Raw genomic sequence first — 16641 nt, 5'->3', positions numbered from 1 at the left:
CGTATTGAGACTAATTACCTTTTAAGAAGGTCTCCCTTTATTCTCGAACTTCTTCACAAGGACTTTGTTCTTTTTCAGTCCAATTGTGTTCCAACTTCTTCTTGTATTGCCTACATAAGAAACAAACTGTAGAAAACTGGCAAAACTATTTACCATCAATATTGTGATATCCTTGGTATCTTTTGATACTTTTGTTCCAAGTCTTAATAATACTATTAATGAGTTAGGTGTACAAGAGGAGCTTGGGAAAAGTGTATTTTGTTGATAATCTGAGTGCAGACTAGAGCTCTTCCATTTCCAGATATGACAGTTACTGTATGTTGATATTTGTGAAATAATGAAAACCACTACTCCTCTCCGGCTAGAGGTTTGAGAGATACAGTATGTAATCTTGGTAATTAAAGTATTTCAGCCTCGATGGTATCACAATGTTTAATGAAAATAATTTTTGGAACACGTGTATTGAATAATCTTGCCTGAACCTGTTAACTCTCAAAGGTAATGCAGAGACTTCAGCTCAGAAGTCTACCAGTCTTGTGGCACTTTCAAACCCAATCGGTCATGTCTTTTTAGCTGGTGCAGTCATTAGGTTACAGAAAACTACTGCATAATAAGTATGCAGTGCTCAGTCACTGGAACCTGTGTCTTGGAGTACAAATTAAGTCATGCATCCCGTGTATCTTTAGATCTGCCTTCTTTACTTTGTCAGGCAGTCAGAAAACATCACTTAATTCCCTTCCATTTGGGAACCTGTGATCAAATTACCTTTGATGTGCTACAGAACTCTAAAGGTTATTTACCATGGTGCCAGTCCTCCTTCTGAAGGCTCAGAACCCTTCTTACAGTAATCCCAAAAGAGAGAACAGGAAGAATGCGGTTACTGCACCCTCTTAAATGAAATGTGAAGCCATGCAGAGGAAGCGAGCAAGAGAATGTAGCCGTGGGGCAGCTACTAAGACCCAAGACTAAGTGGACCGAGTCAGGCCTCCTGTTTACCTGCACAGCATACAGGCAAATACAGTTATTTAGAATAATTCTGAGTTTAATTCTGCAATATAGCTTAATTGCCCTAGTGATGCGCCATCTTCAAAAATGTAACTGATTTCCCTTTAGACAACTCCAAACTCTGTGGAATTAGAAAGCACTTCCAATGAGGAGTCATGAAAGTCCCATGAATGGACAATATCCTCAATCAAAAACTTCAATCTACGGTTAAAAATTTAAAAGCATTATAGTCTGAAAATTATTCATGGGAGAAACTGAACAACAAGACCACTTTGCATAGACATCAAGTTTAAAATCCTCCATCATTGTCAAAATAAAACATTCTCAAACAAAATGGTGAGAGCATGCCATCTGCTGTCAGAACATCTGAATGGGCTATTACATAGAGAGCAGGTAGAGTTGAGTCTTATAAAAATAAAAAATAAATTTAAAACAGCTCTTTATTTTAAAATATAAGGCAATCAAATTGATCACAATGTTAAAATTAACTGACGACAAATACAATATGAAAACAAACACTTTAAATATTGAAAAATAGATAAACAATGAATGATTAGTGCAATTTAGGTAAATAATTTACTGCTGTTTGCATAAATCAGCTTGCTTTGGTGACAGGCCACCATTCCTCCTTTTAATCCACAGTGGCATCTGAAAAGAGGAAAAATAGAAGACCAACTGAGCCAAATCAAAACAATACCAAAGCAAACAAACCACCATGCAAAACCAAAGCAAGCCTGGCATTGCAGTGTTTCCTCTATGTTCATTTTTGTCACCGCCACCAAAAATTCTTTGTAATATATGCCGAAACCACATGCTTAAACATAAGTGGTATCCATGAGTTTACAGATTCCATGAACTGGGTAAGTAGAAAAAGTGCTTAATTGCCGAAATCTCACACTATTCCTTTAAGATATAACACAAAGTACCAGTCAAAAGTTGACACCTACTCATTCAAGGGTTATTTTTTAATTTGACTATTTTCTACATTGTAGAATAATAGTGAAGACATCAAAACTATGAAAAAACACATATGGAATTATGTAGTAACCAAAAAAAAGTGTTAAATCAAAATACATTTTATATTCTTCAAATTAGCCAGCCTATGCCAAGAGCGTGCAAAGCTGTCATCAAGGCATTCCCTCAACCAGCTTCATGAGGTAGTCACCTGGAATGCATTTCAATGAACAGGTGTGCCTTGTTAAAAGTTAATTTGTGGAATTTCTTTCCTTCTTAATGCGTTTGAGCCAATCAGTTGTGTTGTGACAAGGTAGACAGTATACAGCCCTATTTGGTAAAAGTCCATATGGCAAGAACAGCTCAAATAAGCAAAGCGAAATGACAGTCCCTCATTAATTTAAGACATGAAGGTCAGTCAATCTGGAAAATTTCAAGAACTTTGAAAGATTCTTCCAGTGCAGTCGCAAAAACCATCATGCGCTATGATGAAACTGGCTCTCAAGAGGACCACCATAGGAAAGGAAGACCCAGAGTTACCTCTGCTGCAGAGAATAAGTTCACTAGAGAGTTACTAGACTCAGAAATCGCAGCCCAAATACATGCTTCAGAGATCCTGTAACAGACACATCTCAACAACTGTTCAGAGGAGACTGCATGAATCAGGCCTTCATTGTCGAATTGTTGCAAATAAACCACTACTAAAGGACACCAATAATAAGAAGAGACTTGCTTGGGCCAAGAAACACAAGCAATGGACATTAGACCGGTGGAAATCTGTCCTTTGGTGTGATCAGTCCAAATGTGAGATTTTTGGCCCCAACCGCCATGTCTTTGTGAGACGCAGAGTAGGTGAATGGATGATCTCTGCATGTGGTGTGCTTTGTTGGTGACACTGTCAGTGATTTATTTAGAATTCAAAGCACTCTTAACCAGCATGGCTACCACAGCATTCTGCAGCAATACGCCATCCCATCTGGTTTGTACTTAGTGGGACTATCATTTATTTTTCAACAGGACAATGACCAAACACAAATCCATGCTGTGTAAGGGCTATTTGACCAAAAAGGAGAGTGATGCAGTGCTGCATCAGATGACCTGGACTCAACAATCACTAGAACTCAATGCAATTGAGATGGTTTGGGATGAGTTGGATCGCAGAGTGAAGGAAAAGCAGCCAACAAGTTCACAGCACATGTGGGAACTCCTTCAAGACTGTTGGAAAAGCATTCCAAGTGAAGCTGGTTGAGAGAATGCCAAGAGTGTGCAAAGCAGTCATCAAGGCCAAGGGTGGCTACTTTGAAGAATCTCAAATCTTTATATTTTGTAAAAAAAAATTGGGGGGGTTACTTCATTATTCAATATGTGTTATTTCATAGTTGATGTCTTCACTATTATTCTACAATGTAGAAAATTATACAAATAAAGAAAAACCCTTTAATCAGTATGTGTCCAAACGTTTGACTGGTACTGTATATTTGAAGCAAACAGAGCGAGCCACCAATTGCTCCTCATCTCCCTACAGTGCAGTGACACGCATCATTACATTTTTATGCATTTTGGAGTAAAATATCTTTCTTTAAAGTCACCAGAAGTGACCTTCTCAGTCTTTCCAAATGTTTTAAATATCCCGGGGGGCTTGCGCCCAGACCATTGCAGTGAAGAGACCGCCCCCCCCCCCCCCCCCGATACCTTTGCTGAACCAAAATTCTAGAGGAAACACTGGGTATAGGTTACAATTCCAAAGATGGAGGAAGTGTTAGAGAGAAATCAGTGATTAAGTGTTATCCAACTTTTGTTACCAACCCCTATGATACAGTACCTTACTCCATTAAATCAGTGCGTGACAAGTGACATTAACTGCCAGAAGAGAAGGTTTTTGTGCTACAATTTTATCCCAAACACAGGGGAAAACATTACACCAATTACCCACTTCTGCACTTCCAGCAGCCTCCATATCTGATGTTATGGGAATACACACCACCTCTGGTAAAATGTAATTTCATTAAGGCTAACTGCTGTTTGGTGACCAGATACAAACTTTAAATATAAGGTAAACTCAGGTAAATTTGACTGTAATTACCTTGAACGGTTCCAAGGTTGGAGTTATCAAAAAAACTGTTTGGGACAGTTAATCGACATTCAGAGCCTGGACGGACATCAAAGAACTTTCTCTTGGGCGAGTCGAGGAACTTCTTGGGAGAATAAATACACTTTTTGGGATAGTCTATGAACTTCTTGGGAGAGTGAAGGAACTTCATGGGAGAGTTGAGGTCCTCAGAAGTCATGGGAAGGCGTCGTTTTGTATGAGTACATGCAGATGGAGGCGTTTCTACCACGTCCCTCCTCTCCTTCAGCTTAACTGCTCTAGCCTTCCACTTGGCAATATCTCCTTGCTGAGTGGAAACACGGCTGTGAAAACAGAGAGAAATGGCAGAATGTCAGTGATACGATATCTCAAGAAACTTAGAAACATTACAGTAATTTTACAGATTCATCTTTACCTCACCAATTCAGAAATTCTTTTTTGTAGCCGTTTCACTTCCTCAAGTTTGTTCTTTTCAAGGAGAATGTTGCTTTGGACCGTATGTCCTCTGGTGGTTGTCAGTCTGGCATGCAGATCCTCTCCCCCCAATGACTGCAATAACATTAAACATCTCAATTAGGGCTCATAACTATTCACTTGTTGTTTTGTGGTCATTTCAAATTCTATTCTTAATATTGTCTGGGGCAGACTTACATAACTGTTCTCCCTCCTGCTGTGACCTTCAGCGTCCTCAGAGCGTCCTCCTTGTGGTTCAGGAGCGTGGTCATCCTCAGTAACCTTGGGGAAACAAATGCAGAACGTCATAAACATGCATCTTCTCCAATGATGACTCAGGGAGAGATACTTTAAACAAGCCCTGCTCAAATTCAGCAGTGGTACAAACCAGATGGAACCAAAGGAAGAATACACATTTAAAATGACATTGAAGCTCATGATTAAAACAAATTAAGCCTTACTCTTCTTGGTGTTTAGAGGACAATGCAGTCATCTCCATCTTCATTTTCACAACTTTAGCAGTCAGCTTTTCAAGCTCAAGAGCACTAGGTGATGCTCTTTTCTTGGCCAGAACCTACAAACAAGAGAAAAAAACAACAACAAAAAAACACACACAGTATTGTACAGTCTATACAGTATTGATCACATCCCCAAAAATATAAAAAAAGCCTAGGGGTGAAATTCCACCTTGTTCCAACCCTTACGTCAGTCTCTCGGAGTTTCTCTTTGAGGATTTGGAGAGCCCTCTCTATCCTTGACTTGTGCACAAGCATCCTGAAGCTCAGTTTGTAGGAGCTGGGTGGCTTGTTTGTGGTTTGAGACCCTATTAGCAGCTTTAATCTGGTGCTCAACTCCCATTTGCATTTCCTGCAAACACAAAATATACACGTTGTAAACTAGTCAGATAGAAGAACAATGGAAATTATCCATGAGATTGAGATTGAAAACAGGTTAAAATGGTACCTTGATTTCTCCCTCCAACTGCTGACATTGCATGGCAAGATGCTGGTTGTCCCTCAGCAGGTGAGCTTCAGTCTTGAATGGGGCATTTTCCAGTATCTGCAGTAGAGTAAAGGTCTTACTCCTCTCTTCTTTCAGCTGACCGTCAGCCTGTGCTCGGACCACACCTAGCTCTTTCAGCAGACCACGGTGCTCATCTCGCAATCCCTTTAAGGAAAGAGGAAAAACACTGACACACAAATCATGATCGAACCCTGCAAAGCAATTGACATTCTGTATGTGCTAACTAAGACTGGAGATGATTGGTGGAGTTAACTACCTGGAGAGCCCGTGTGTTGGCCTGTGCCACGGCAGAGCGCCGGGCCAGCTCTTGTTCCAGGAAGCTCTCCACAGCTGACGAGTCAGGTGAGTGGACCATGCATAGAGCACTCAGCTCCTCGTTGCTCCTCTCTCACGCCCTCAGCTCCTCTGACACCACTGCTGGGTGAGTGGACAGGCACTCCTCAAGCTTCTCCAAAACATTATTCACATTCTGATAACCCATGATATAACACAATTAGTTTCACAACATACAGTATAAATGCATTTTCTGTCATTTCATTTTACAGACAAAACTGTGCAGTAATGTGAGGCCCACCCACCTGGAGGTAATCACCTCTCTTGTCCAGGAGCTCTGACAGTCTCTGGTCCCAGACTCCAAGGAAGTCGTTCTCAGCCACCTTGACTGAGTGACTGGGCTCTAGAGATGAGCAGGTTCTGCAGTCTCTTCTCCTCAAATACAGCCAAGTCATTCAGGACCAGGGTTTCAAAGTGTGTTTTGTAATCCTTGGCATACAGCTTCAGCAGCACCTAAAATGTTTTCACTCAATTTAGCAAACTGAGTTTATTATTGCAGTTCAAAATTAAATCAACTATTATGAACGTGTGACTATTCGTACTTTTGTATCCCAAGCCGCATTAGTTATCTGGACTGTAGATCTATTGACATTGCTACAGATATTTTTTGTGGGCTTTGGAAGAAGGGGCAACAGTTTCAGTATCATGACTTTGTCAATTTGTGTGACATTGACCAGGGGCCCATGTCCAGGCTTTGAAGCACCATTGATAACAAGCTGGAGCCTCACGAAAAGACGCCTGCAAAGGGATAAAATTGCTTTTATTATGATGTCATCGAATGATGCATTTGTATAGATTTTGAAACAGGAATTCCAGTGCTAGCCCACCTCCAGTCTGGAGCACATTCCCTCTCCTTCCCTGGTGGTAAAACACTTCGTGCTCTGCTCCAGGTTATTGAACTGCTCTGTCAATATGGAGATGGTCGCATTTGCATCACTGAGCATCTGGAATGGGGGCAAAAGTTAATTAGAAAAATGCCACAGCAACTTCAGACACAGCAGAAGGAACTGTTTTATCCGCATGTACAATGAAAAACAAACCTTATGTGAGGTTTCTACATCAACTTTGAAGTGAGACTGTCCTTCTTTGAAGCCTTGTAATTCTTCTTTCAACTGCTTCATCTGAGGGCAATGCAAAGAAACCATTTAAAGCCATTTTTGCCAAAAACCACTTGTCCCAAAACATTCTGATCTTGGTTCTCTCACATTGACTGCTTCTCCAAGTTCAGAACAGTCACACAGACTCTCACCATGTCCATGCTGTCCTGAAGGTTGCTCTTGACCTGACTCCTATCATCTTTCACCGTCTCCAACTGCTCTTCAAGAAGCTGGACCTGCAAAACAATGTTCAAGGAATTAAAATATATTTCCCCAAATGGCCTAACACCACCAGCTATGTACTGGTATGTGGTTTAACTATGTCTTGTTGTTTAAGTAGGGCCTCTTGTTGTTCTCTCTCAGCCTGCTGTTCTGTGTTCAGATGATGTTGTTTAAGTAGGGCCTCTTGTTGTTCTCCCTCAGCCTGCTGTTCTGTGTTCAGATGATGTTGTTTAAGTAGGGCCTCTTGTTGTTCTCTCTCAGCTTGCTGTTCTGTGTTCAGATGATGCTGTTTAAGTAGGGCCTCTTGTTGTTCTCTCTCAGCCTGCTGTTCTGTGTTCAGATGATGTTGTTTAAGTAGGGCCTCTTGTTGTTCTCCCTCAGCCTGCTGTTCTGTGTTCAGATTATGTTGTTTAAGTAGGGCCTCTTGTTGTTCTCTCTCAGCCTGCTGTTCTGTGTTCGGATGATGCTGCTGTTCTAATGTCCTCTGGACCTGAATGACCTGGAGAGACATTTCACTTTAGACCACATCAAAATAATAATTTATATATTAACATTCATATTTTAAAACTAACAAAGGCTTCACCGTGTCCATATTTTCCTGCAGGTCTCCCTGAAGCTGGGCTCTCATCTTTCACGTGTGCGTGTTCCTCCTCTAGCTACTGTATCTGAACAAGGTGAAACAACATACAATGATCGAAACTGTCAACAAGAATCTATGAGACACCATCACCTGGATGAGTTGAAGCTATTACTGACTTGTTGCTGAAGTTGAGTTGTTTGTTGTTCTGTCTCAGCCTGCTGCTCAGAGTTGAGATGTCGCTGCTGTTTCAGCTCCTCCTGGACTTTCATGGACTGGTTCAAAGACATCAAATTATATTCATGGACCAAATAAATCATAATAATGGTTTCTGAACAATGTGATTAGAGAATGTTTAACTTCAACTCACCATCTCCACATTCTCCTCCAGTTTTCTCTTGAGCTGGTTCCTCTCCTCTCTGACTCCCCAGTATCTCCTGGAGCTGGTCTATCTCTTCAGTTAGTGAGGTCACAGTAGAGAGCAGCTTCTCCAACTCCTCTGCATGATTCTGAGGACTGTCTGTATTCTCAGACAGAAGACGCTCTCGCTCAGCTCGCACAGAATCAAGCTCCTCACTCAGCTGCTTCACCTATGAGGAGAAAAAAGATATGATCTAATTGTATTATTACTAAACAATTGAAGAAAAATCTAACTGTCAAAGAAATGAACCTGCTGTTCTAGGAGAGACTCCTGTAAACTTTGGTTATCGAGGTCAGAGTTCAGTTGTCTCTGTTGTCGGAGCTTTTCTTGGATGGAACAAAGACGCCCCCGAGTCTCTGCAGCCTAGAGAGGAGAATAATATCACAATATAACCCGTGCTTGACTTGGGCAGTAGCTCACCGGAGCTGAATACCGGCACCACCAATTTTCTACTACTTGAACTCTTGTTCTTCTAATAGAATATTAGCTCAAAAGTATTGTGGAGCTCTAGCATCTAAATATAAACAGTACCAGCACCAATAACCTATTTCAGACCAAGTCAAGCACTGAATAAAACTGACACTGATGTTTTTGTTGAGTTAGCTACACCAAAGTGCAGCTGTTGGAAGACCAAAAACACTTGGACATGTCCTCACCATCTCCATATTTCGCTGTAGGTCACTGTTCAACTGACTGCTTTCCTCTTTCATGGTCTCCAATGCAGCCTCTAGTTCCTGTATCTGAACAAATTGGAAATATCACAAGTGAAATCTTCCATTTAAAAAGGATCCCAGACAGTAACTTATGCATAAAAGACACTGGCACTGACATGTTGCTGAAGTTGATCATCTTGTTGGCCACATGTCTGCTGTTCTGAGTTCAGATGTTGCCGTTTTAGCTCTGCCTGGACCTGTATTATGTGAAAATTGCATATTCCTCTTACATCCCCGTTCACAGCTTGATGCTCCAATTTTTTCTCAAACAAAATGGCCTTCCTAAGGATACAACAGTTACTAATCACCATCTCCACATTCTCCTCCAGGTCAGGGAGGTCACAGTAGAGAGCAGCTTCTCCAACTCCTCTGCATGATTCTGAGGACTGTCTGTCTTCTCAGACAGGAGATTGTGCGAGCTGAGCGAGATAGACTCAAGCTCCTCACTCAGCTGCCTTATTTTAAGGACAAATTGACCAAATGAATACCTACTATAGAGAGACAGCTGAAGTTTGTTGTTTTGAGAGACACTGCACCTGATCTTGGTGTTCTTGGGATAGATTGTCATTTTGTTCCTTGGATGATTCACTGTCAGCAAGCTTCTCATTCAAGTCTTTCATGACTTCTTGCATTCCAAAAAATGTATTTTAAATTGATGCTCGACGCTCTTCATTCTCCTTCAGCTAAATCAAAAAATACATTGTTGGTGGACAGCCTTACAGAAAATTCTACAAAAAAAACGAATTGAAGGTCATGTGATTTGACAAGGACCAACTTACTTTCAGGCTGGACTCTTCCACAGTAGTAAGAAGCTGACTGTTCTCCACAGAGGAGCACACCAAGTCCTTACGGAGTCTCCAGTTGTTCAGTGATGTCGATTTACTGATGGGTTAGATTGTTTTCCCTCAACTTTGCTTCGCTCAGGTCATCTAGCAGTTTGACTTGCTGCTCCTGGGAGCTCTGGAAAATTTCTGAGTTGCTGAGCTTCCTCTTTACTGTAGGCCTTAGCAGACACCAGGCTCTCCCTCGCTATTTGGACTGCACACATCTCCTCATATACCTGAACAGCCAGAGAAGAGGGGATTCATTAAAAGTAACTTCTCTTAAAAGACAAGTCTCTGTTGCTTTACATTATAACAAACAATGGGGTTACCTGCTTCATCAAACTATCCACTTTATCTGGAAGATCCTGCAGTGCACTCAAATCCTTGATCTTAGCTTGTAGGGTTTTCTCATCTTCATGAGACTTCTCCAGCTCTTTCTTCAGGTCAGCAACTTTTTTTCTCAAGTTCAATGCTGTCTATGAGATCTAAGCAAAAAGAGGAGACCCCATGATAGCAAATAAACAAGAGGCTGGGGAAGAGAGGAAATGTTATACAAAAGACAACCAACACTAGCTACATACTTTTTGGAGCGTTTCCATCCAGGAGAGTAGTAAGCTTGGTGTTCTCCTCAAAGGCTCCCTGTAACTCCCTCTGAAGGTCAGTCTCCAACTGATAGCTAAGGCCATTCCCCTCAGCTTCCATCCTCTCATAGCCAGCAGTTAGTGTGACCTGAAAGCAAGGCCAAAGCATAGAGTTAAGGCTAATGCAACACAATAATGGTCAATCCATTGAGTGCAGTTTACATTTAAATACAGGCTGCAAACTGACACTGAGGTTGAAGACACTTACATCCCCCTCTTTGAGTGAGATACTTTCACTGCGCAGGTGGGCCCACTCCTTCCTAGTGTCACGGCTCAGCCCCTCAGCATCGTCCAGAGTGTGTCGCAGCTGCTTCACTTGTTGGACCAAGTCAATGTCACTCTGAAAGAGAAAAGTATGATGGCTATGTTACACCAGTGTGGTGAATGCTAAAATGATTTTAAATGAATGTACCGATCTTTGCAGTTCCTCTGCCCAGTTGTCTTTCTTTTTCAGCTCCTCTGACATTGCCACCAGATTAGCCTAGGGATGGACCGTAATTGGCAAATCAATCAAAAGCCATGCAACCCAGCACTCATTGACATACAATACATCTCGTTAGCCTCCCTTCTTGCTCCTGCCTAAACATTTGTAGTCTCACCTCAAGCTCTTGAGATTTGCATCTAGATGCCTCCACAGCCTTCTTTAAGGAGGACATTTCATTCAGTAGTTCTTTCTGTAGTTATACAAAAGGTTACAAGCACATGACTTATAGTAAGTCCCTATGACATTCATGGACTTGCAATTGTCTTATGCCATACATAGTACATTCCAATTTGCTTAACTACTACATTGAAATAGATTGGTTATATAACTTTCGACATATCTACGCAATCTTTGCAGCAGTCTGTAATACCTTATATTCTCTTTTGCTCTCCTCTTCCAGAGAATTGAACTCCTCCATCTCCTGAAGAAGTGCAGCCTTTTCTTTCTTCAAGTTTTCAGTCCATCCCATTAGAATGTTGAGCTCCTGCTTGAGATAATCACGTTCAGCAGCAACCATTTCCTGTTGACAGACCACATGGTGAGGTGAGAATTCAATACAAAAATAACAGAAAATCAAATTATAGCTACATACCTTCTCAGACACCAACGTCTCACAGAGTTGAATAGTCTCCTCAAATCCCCTTTTCATCTGTAAAGAATGACAGTTGGACCATTTTTGCATTTAGATGAAATGATTTCTGACATTCTGCATGATAAACCAGTGAGAAGGCATTGGTGATAGCCAACCTGCTCCTGTGAGTCAGTGGAAATTTGAGACTTTTCCTGTAGCATCTTCTGCAGTTCAGCAACCCTCCTCTCAAAGGTCACCACCTTCACCATGGCCTCCTGTGCATCAGCAGGCATTTGTGACTTTTCCTTCTAGCCGCTTCTCTAGTTCAGCAACCCTGCTCTCAAAAACCACCACTTTCTCTATGGCCTCCTGGTTCTGCTGAACTTCGTTTTCCAGCTGTGCATCAGTGGGCATTTGCAACTTCTCTAGCTGCATCTCCAGTTCGGCAACCCTCCTCTCGAAAGTCTCCACTTTCTCCATGGCCTCATGCTTCTACCGAGCCTCATTTTCCAGCTGGATCTCCAGACGGGACACCTTCTCAGACAATTTGTTCAACTGGTTTGGAGATAAAAATTCACTAGAACAGAAGAGAATGCAGGAACATGAGTATGAAGGACAACAAGAAGGTAATGCGGCGTTACGATAAGATGGCAATAGTCCATGTTCACCTTTCTGCTAAACTACGCAGTCACACTGCTCTGGTTCATCTCCATGTCAAGGGTAGAATCTAACTCATCGCCATCTGTGAATACACAAACAGAAAAAAAGCTATTGAACATGATTTATGTGGCAGTATGGCAAAATATAGCATACCGTATAGCAGAATAAAAGCTGCCACTGACATTTAGTTTATTTTTCCTATGGTTATTACCCTCATTCTGCTCTGTCAAGACAGACATATCAGCTTTTCTCCTTTTGAGAAAAGGCTCAGCAAAGCTTAGGTCAGACTCTCCAGCTTGGTGGAAGGCTGGTGATGGCAGTTTTCCATCCCACGTAACCCTCCGTTTCGGCATCTTTACAAATATAAAGACATGGTAAAACAAAGTAAAAATAACCAAGAAGTACAACTTTTAAGGAATTAAGCATCAGATACATACCTGTAAGGCACTAAAAGTCAACCTTTTTGATGGAAACAAAGTCTGAGGAGGTGACTAGAAGTTTGGTTAAATTCTTAATCCTGTCCTCTTGTTCTCTTTGGAGCTGGTCCTTCTCTTGCAAAATCTGGGACAGAGTCTCCTTCTCTGTCGCGGTTGTTTGAGTGACTGAAGAGACCTAAGACAGTGCACAAAAATAAAGGTTGAAATTGCAGTTGTAAAAAGGGTCAATTCTTCGATAGGAAAGCCGGCAACATTTCTAAAGAACCCCAATAGCCAGTACAGCTAGACTTGCCTCATGAAGTCAGCGCTTGAGGTCCACAATTTCATTTCTGTATCTTCAAAGAAGGGCTTCGTCATCAGAAACCTCTGTGACATGCGGGTCATTCTTCATGTTCTTTGCTGCACTAGCAAACTACATTGTAGAGATGGGCAGATACTTTATTTAAAAATTAATGTTACATTTGTCTGATATTAATAATTTAAAATAAAGATTTAAGATGGACAAATATTTCACCCACTTGAAGAGTGCTAAGCGTTTCTTCCACAGTAACTGTGGTGATTGTGCAGATGACAGTTTTTGCATTTCCACCCAAGGAATTTTGGAGGATACGGGTGAGTTTACTGTCCCTGTAGTTAGTAAAACCCCTGAATGTATGGATAAAAATCACATTAATGAACATTAAACAAATTGCATAAGTTACACAAATGCTGTGGAAAATGGTAAGTAACCAAACACCTACTTCTGGGTTTCATCAGACAGTTTCTTGATCACTTGACCGAGGTTGAACAGGCTGCGATTTATATTACATCCTTCTTTGAAACGTGTACCTACAATATCAGATGTCAAAAATCACAAAATGCAACTGAACTCAACCACCAAAGGAAGGTTGTTCAGATTCAGATATTTCACACTGTTGTTACATAAGCACAAATATCAAACCACTTACTTTCAGCACCTGTTTGACTTGCTCTCTCAGCCCCAGCAAGGTCAACCAAATTCTACATGAAAATGAGACTAGTAAGAAAATACAAAATGGAGGACACATCTGAGTTCACCAAACACACTTGACTGTGGCAGTTTACCAAATGGGACACAATAATGGCGCTGTCTGAATTTTCACCAGATGCAGGGTTACCCATGTCACGAGTCTCCAAGAACTGAGAAAAAACACCAGCATTATTTCCAGCAGGCAGATAACCAGATATGCATTGTCTATTGTGATGTGTAATAAAGTGTCTTACCATGCGGAAAATTGTGTGTGAGCGACTGCGTCACTGGTTTATTTTTGTCTTTCCATAATGCCGATTCACTAGGGCATACATTTAACATTGAATAGTGTCAGTATGTTAAAGTCAATACATGGATTATATTTAATCTAACATGATGGTTTAAATAAGGAATAAGAGCATTTTACTTTCTCCTTTTCTAAGCCACGCAAGGGTTTGCTCAGTAGATGTCACCAGTTCCTCAGTTAGGTCAGCGACATAGAAATATTTCTGCAAAGACAGACATTTCACTATTTAAAAACACCAGTCATATCTTGATTATTGTAGTCCAACAGTTCTATTGTCTTACATTGTTCCCCTCTCGGATTTCTAGAGGCTTCCTTTTCCAACTGTCACAGAGCAAATCTGTCACTGTTTCATTGTAGATCTCCAAGTATGACACCCTCAGAAGGAACTCCTTTTTTGGACACTGAAGTAAAATAATTAAAAGCAAACCACTTACAACACATCTTACACATGCATATGACGGTTTATTTTCTATCAACAACTACTCACCTTTTTTATAGCCTGGAAGACATCCTCTATGGCAAAGGGTATAACTCCTGGAGTAATAGAACTCCCCATCATAGTGAATGTCTTCCCAGATGCAGTTTGTCCATAAGCAAATATTGTTCCTGAGAAAATGTTTGCCATTTAATATAGCTATGTCAATAAACAAGTCAAAGCCATAAAGATTTCAAATACAATTATTGTTTAAATAGTGTTACTAAGTATTCAAAATATATTTATGGTCAACATACTATAATCTATACTTAACAAAAATATAAACTCAGCAATTTCAAAGATTTTACTTAATTACAGTTCATATAAAGAAATCAGTCAATTGAAAAATTCATTAGGCCCAAATCTATGGATTTCACATTACTAGGAATACAGATATCAGTAGGGGAGTGAAAAAGTAGGGGTGTGAATCAGAGAACCACTCAGTATCTGGTGTGACCACCATTTGCCTTATGCAGCACGACACATCTACTTCAGTGTTGATCAGGCTGTTGATTGTGGAATGTTGTCCCACTCCTCTTCAATGGCTGTGTGAAGTTTCTGGATATTGGTGGGAACTGGAAAACGCTGTCGTACATGTCAATCCAGAGCATCCCAAACATGCTCAATGGGTGACATATCTGGTGAGTATGTAGGCCGTGGAAGAACTAGGACATTTTCAGCTTCTAGGAATTGTGTACAGATCCTTGCAATATCATGCTGAAACACGAGGTGATGGTGGCAGATGAATGGCACAATGGACCTCAGGATCTCGTCACGATATCTCTGTGCATTCAAATTGCCATTGATAAAATGTAATTGTGTTAGTTGTCCGTAGCTTATGTCTGCCCATACCATAACCCCACAGCCACCATGGGGCACTCTGTTCAAAACATTGATGTCAGCAAACCGCACGCACCACCACGCACCAACCGGACTCACAACCGTATGCGGTTGTGAGGCCGGTTGGAAATCCTGCCAAATTCTCTAAAACTACATTGGAGGTGGCATATGGTAGAGAAATTAACATTCAATTATGTGGCAACAGCTCTGGTAGACATTCCTGCAGTCAACATGCCAATTGCACACTCCCTCAAAATTTGAGACATCTGTGGCATTGTGTTGTGTGACAAAACTGCACTTTCTAGAGTGGCCTTTTATTGTCCCCAGCACAAGGTGCATCTGTGTAATGATTACACCGTTTAATCTGATTTTTGATATGCCAGAACAGTCAGGTGGATGGATTACCTTGGCAAAGGAGAAACGCTCACTAACAGCGATAAACAAATGTGTGCACAAAATTGGAGAGAAATAAGTTTGAGAGTATCGAACATTTCTGAGATCTTTTATTTCAGGTCATGAAACATGGAACCAACACTTTACATATTGCGTTAATATTTTTGTTCAGTGTAGATACAGCATTGCACTTGTTCACAATCCCTTACCATTATAACCTTCAACAGTGGAGACAAGAGGCTTTGCAAGTTCCTGGCACAGCTGTAGAGTTGTTTCTTCAGCACTAAATACACGGTCTGTAAGGAAACAAATCATACAAATAAGTGATTCACGTTATTGCCTGCATGTCCGGCCAACATTCATACTCGCCTTTAGGAAAACTCACCGAAACTGAAGTTGTTGGTAAAATTTCCATCGTCAACCTGATGAATTGTCTGCATATCAGCTTTCCAATACAACTTGACCGTCTCGGCGCTTTCTGCAGCAGTTTCCTCCCTACGACGATAGATGAACAACATTACAGAGATCCACCACAGATAAAGCTATTGTAGGTAGTTAGCAAGCCAATGTCTCAACTTGATCAGTTTACAGTTATTATACAATCATGTAGTTGGTACAAATCATATTTGTTGGCTTTGCTAGCTTGCTAGATTAGTTACCTACTAACTTACTGTAACTAGAACTAACGTTAGCTAACTTTAATCAAAACCGTTAACGTCACTTGTTCAGTAAACTAACTAGCTATATTTTAAGGTGAGAAAATAGCCTCACCGTTCTATGAGAGGTCGAACGTGTACACAGACTTTGACAGCAGATTCCTCTGCCATTGTGAAAAAGTCGTCCCTTTCACTTGATGAATAACGTTAGCTTTCTGGCTAGCCTGAAAAGCTAATTTTGAAAATTAGCGCACTGTCCATCCTTTGTTTTCATTGGACGGCGTCATCATTTGGAAGGTTGCACGTTACAGGGTGGAAGGGGTCTTAAAGAAAAAGCTGCTTGTTTTATAACGCGTTAACTGCGGTTTTAAAATATATAAATATTGTTATCACTAAGCAAAAATATGAACAATATATATATTAACAAAGAGGATAATTAGAATAGCTTTACTTACTCACAAGATAGGAAGAAAACATT

General features: G+C 40.8%; 3 protein-coding genes and 1 long non-coding RNA gene across 6 annotated transcripts; all 4 read right to left on the bottom strand.

Annotated features, from left to right (window-relative positions):
• Positions 1-1276: 1276 nt before the first annotated feature.
• Positions 1277-10131, bottom strand: LOC115164566 (uncharacterized). Of its 3 annotated transcripts, XR_003869947.1 has the most exons (22): positions 10041-10131; positions 9667-9947; positions 9424-9570; positions 9004-9084; positions 8831-8914; positions 8424-8537; positions 8124-8343; positions 7933-8028; positions 7760-7841; positions 7107-7675; positions 6898-6978; positions 6685-6801; positions 6400-6595; positions 6103-6310; positions 5781-5993; positions 5465-5668; positions 5206-5368; positions 4963-5075; positions 4700-4783; positions 4469-4597; positions 4043-4371; positions 1277-1653 (listed from the first exon to the last, which is right to left on the bottom strand). It is a non-coding gene; the product is annotated as an uncharacterized LOC115164566 (long non-coding RNA). The 3 variants fall into 3 exon arrangements; XR_003869946.1 differs by having other exon boundaries at positions 4464-4597; positions 9004-9570; XR_003869945.1 differs by having other exon boundaries at positions 9004-9570.
• A 2488-nt stretch (positions 10132-12619) lies between these two features.
• Positions 12620-13847, bottom strand: LOC115164564 (centromere-associated protein E-like). Its single transcript, XM_029717194.1, has 7 exons — positions 13747-13847; positions 13588-13662; positions 13452-13503; positions 13245-13332; positions 13023-13149; positions 12797-12916; positions 12620-12679 (listed from the first exon to the last, which is right to left on the bottom strand). The coding sequence occupies exons 1-6, from the start codon at positions 13747-13749 to the stop codon at positions 12842-12844; spliced, it is 420 nt and encodes a 139-aa protein (XP_029573054.1). The 5' UTR covers positions 13750-13847; the 3' UTR covers positions 12620-12679; positions 12797-12841.
• On the bottom strand, positions 13712-14380 carry LOC115164565 (centromere-associated protein E-like). Its single transcript, XM_029717195.1, has 4 exons — positions 14287-14380; positions 14081-14200; positions 13920-14001; positions 13712-13814 (listed from the first exon to the last, which is right to left on the bottom strand). The coding sequence occupies exons 1-4, from the start codon at positions 14356-14358 to the stop codon at positions 13777-13779; spliced, it is 312 nt and encodes a 103-aa protein (XP_029573055.1). The 5' UTR covers positions 14359-14380; the 3' UTR covers positions 13712-13776.
• A 1220-nt stretch (positions 14381-15600) lies between these two features.
• LOC115164562 (centromere-associated protein E-like) lies at positions 15601-16400 on the bottom strand. The gene is made up of 3 exons (XM_029717192.1): positions 16279-16400; positions 15893-16002; positions 15601-15803 (listed from the first exon to the last, which is right to left on the bottom strand). Exons 1-3 carry the CDS (start codon positions 16332-16334, stop codon positions 15703-15705), a joined length of 267 nt encoding a protein of 88 aa, XP_029573052.1. The 5' UTR covers positions 16335-16400; the 3' UTR covers positions 15601-15702.
• Between the last annotated feature and the right edge of the window lie 241 nt (positions 16401-16641).

The sequence above is a fragment of the Salmo trutta genome, chromosome 27 (assembly GCF_901001165.1).
Source record: "Salmo trutta chromosome 27, fSalTru1.1, whole genome shotgun sequence".
Taxonomy (NCBI): domain Eukaryota; kingdom Metazoa; phylum Chordata; class Actinopteri; order Salmoniformes; family Salmonidae; genus Salmo; species Salmo trutta.
Note: the sequence above shows the minus strand (reverse complement) of the source record. Positions and strands in the feature narration are given on the sequence as shown.

Coding starts and splice junctions, on each gene's coding strand:
- LOC115164564 (XM_029717194.1), bottom strand. Junction 13,333..13,451: donor AAGTCAAACAGGTGCTGAAA/GTAAGTGGTTTG, acceptor CTGATATTGTAG/GTACACGTTTCAAAGAAGGA. Junction 12,917..13,022: donor AAACGCTTAGCACTCTTCAA/GTGGGTGAAATA, acceptor TCTACAATGTAG/TTTGCTAGTGCAGCAAAGAA.
- LOC115164565 (XM_029717195.1), bottom strand. CDS start 14,358: ATGATGGGGAGTTCTATTACTCCAGGAGTTATACCCTTTGCCATAGAG. Junction 14,002..14,080: donor AAATCCGAGAGGGGAACAAT/GTAAGACAATAG, acceptor CTGTCTTTGCAG/AAATATTTCTATGTCGCTGA. Junction 13,815..13,919: donor GTGGCTTAGAAAAGGAGAAA/GTAAAATGCTCT, acceptor TGTATGCCCTAG/TGAATCGGCATTATGGAAAG.
- LOC115164562 (XM_029717192.1), bottom strand. CDS start 16,334: ATGGCAGAGGAATCTGCTGTCAAAGTCTGTGTACACGTTCGACCTCTC. Junction 16,003..16,278: donor GTTCGACCTCTCATAGAACG/GTGAGGCTATTT, acceptor CTATCGTCGTAG/GGAGGAAACTGCTGCAGAAA. Junction 15,804..15,892: donor TACCAACAACTTCAGTTTCG/GTGAGTTTTCCT, acceptor GTTTCCTTACAG/ACCGTGTATTTAGTGCTGAA.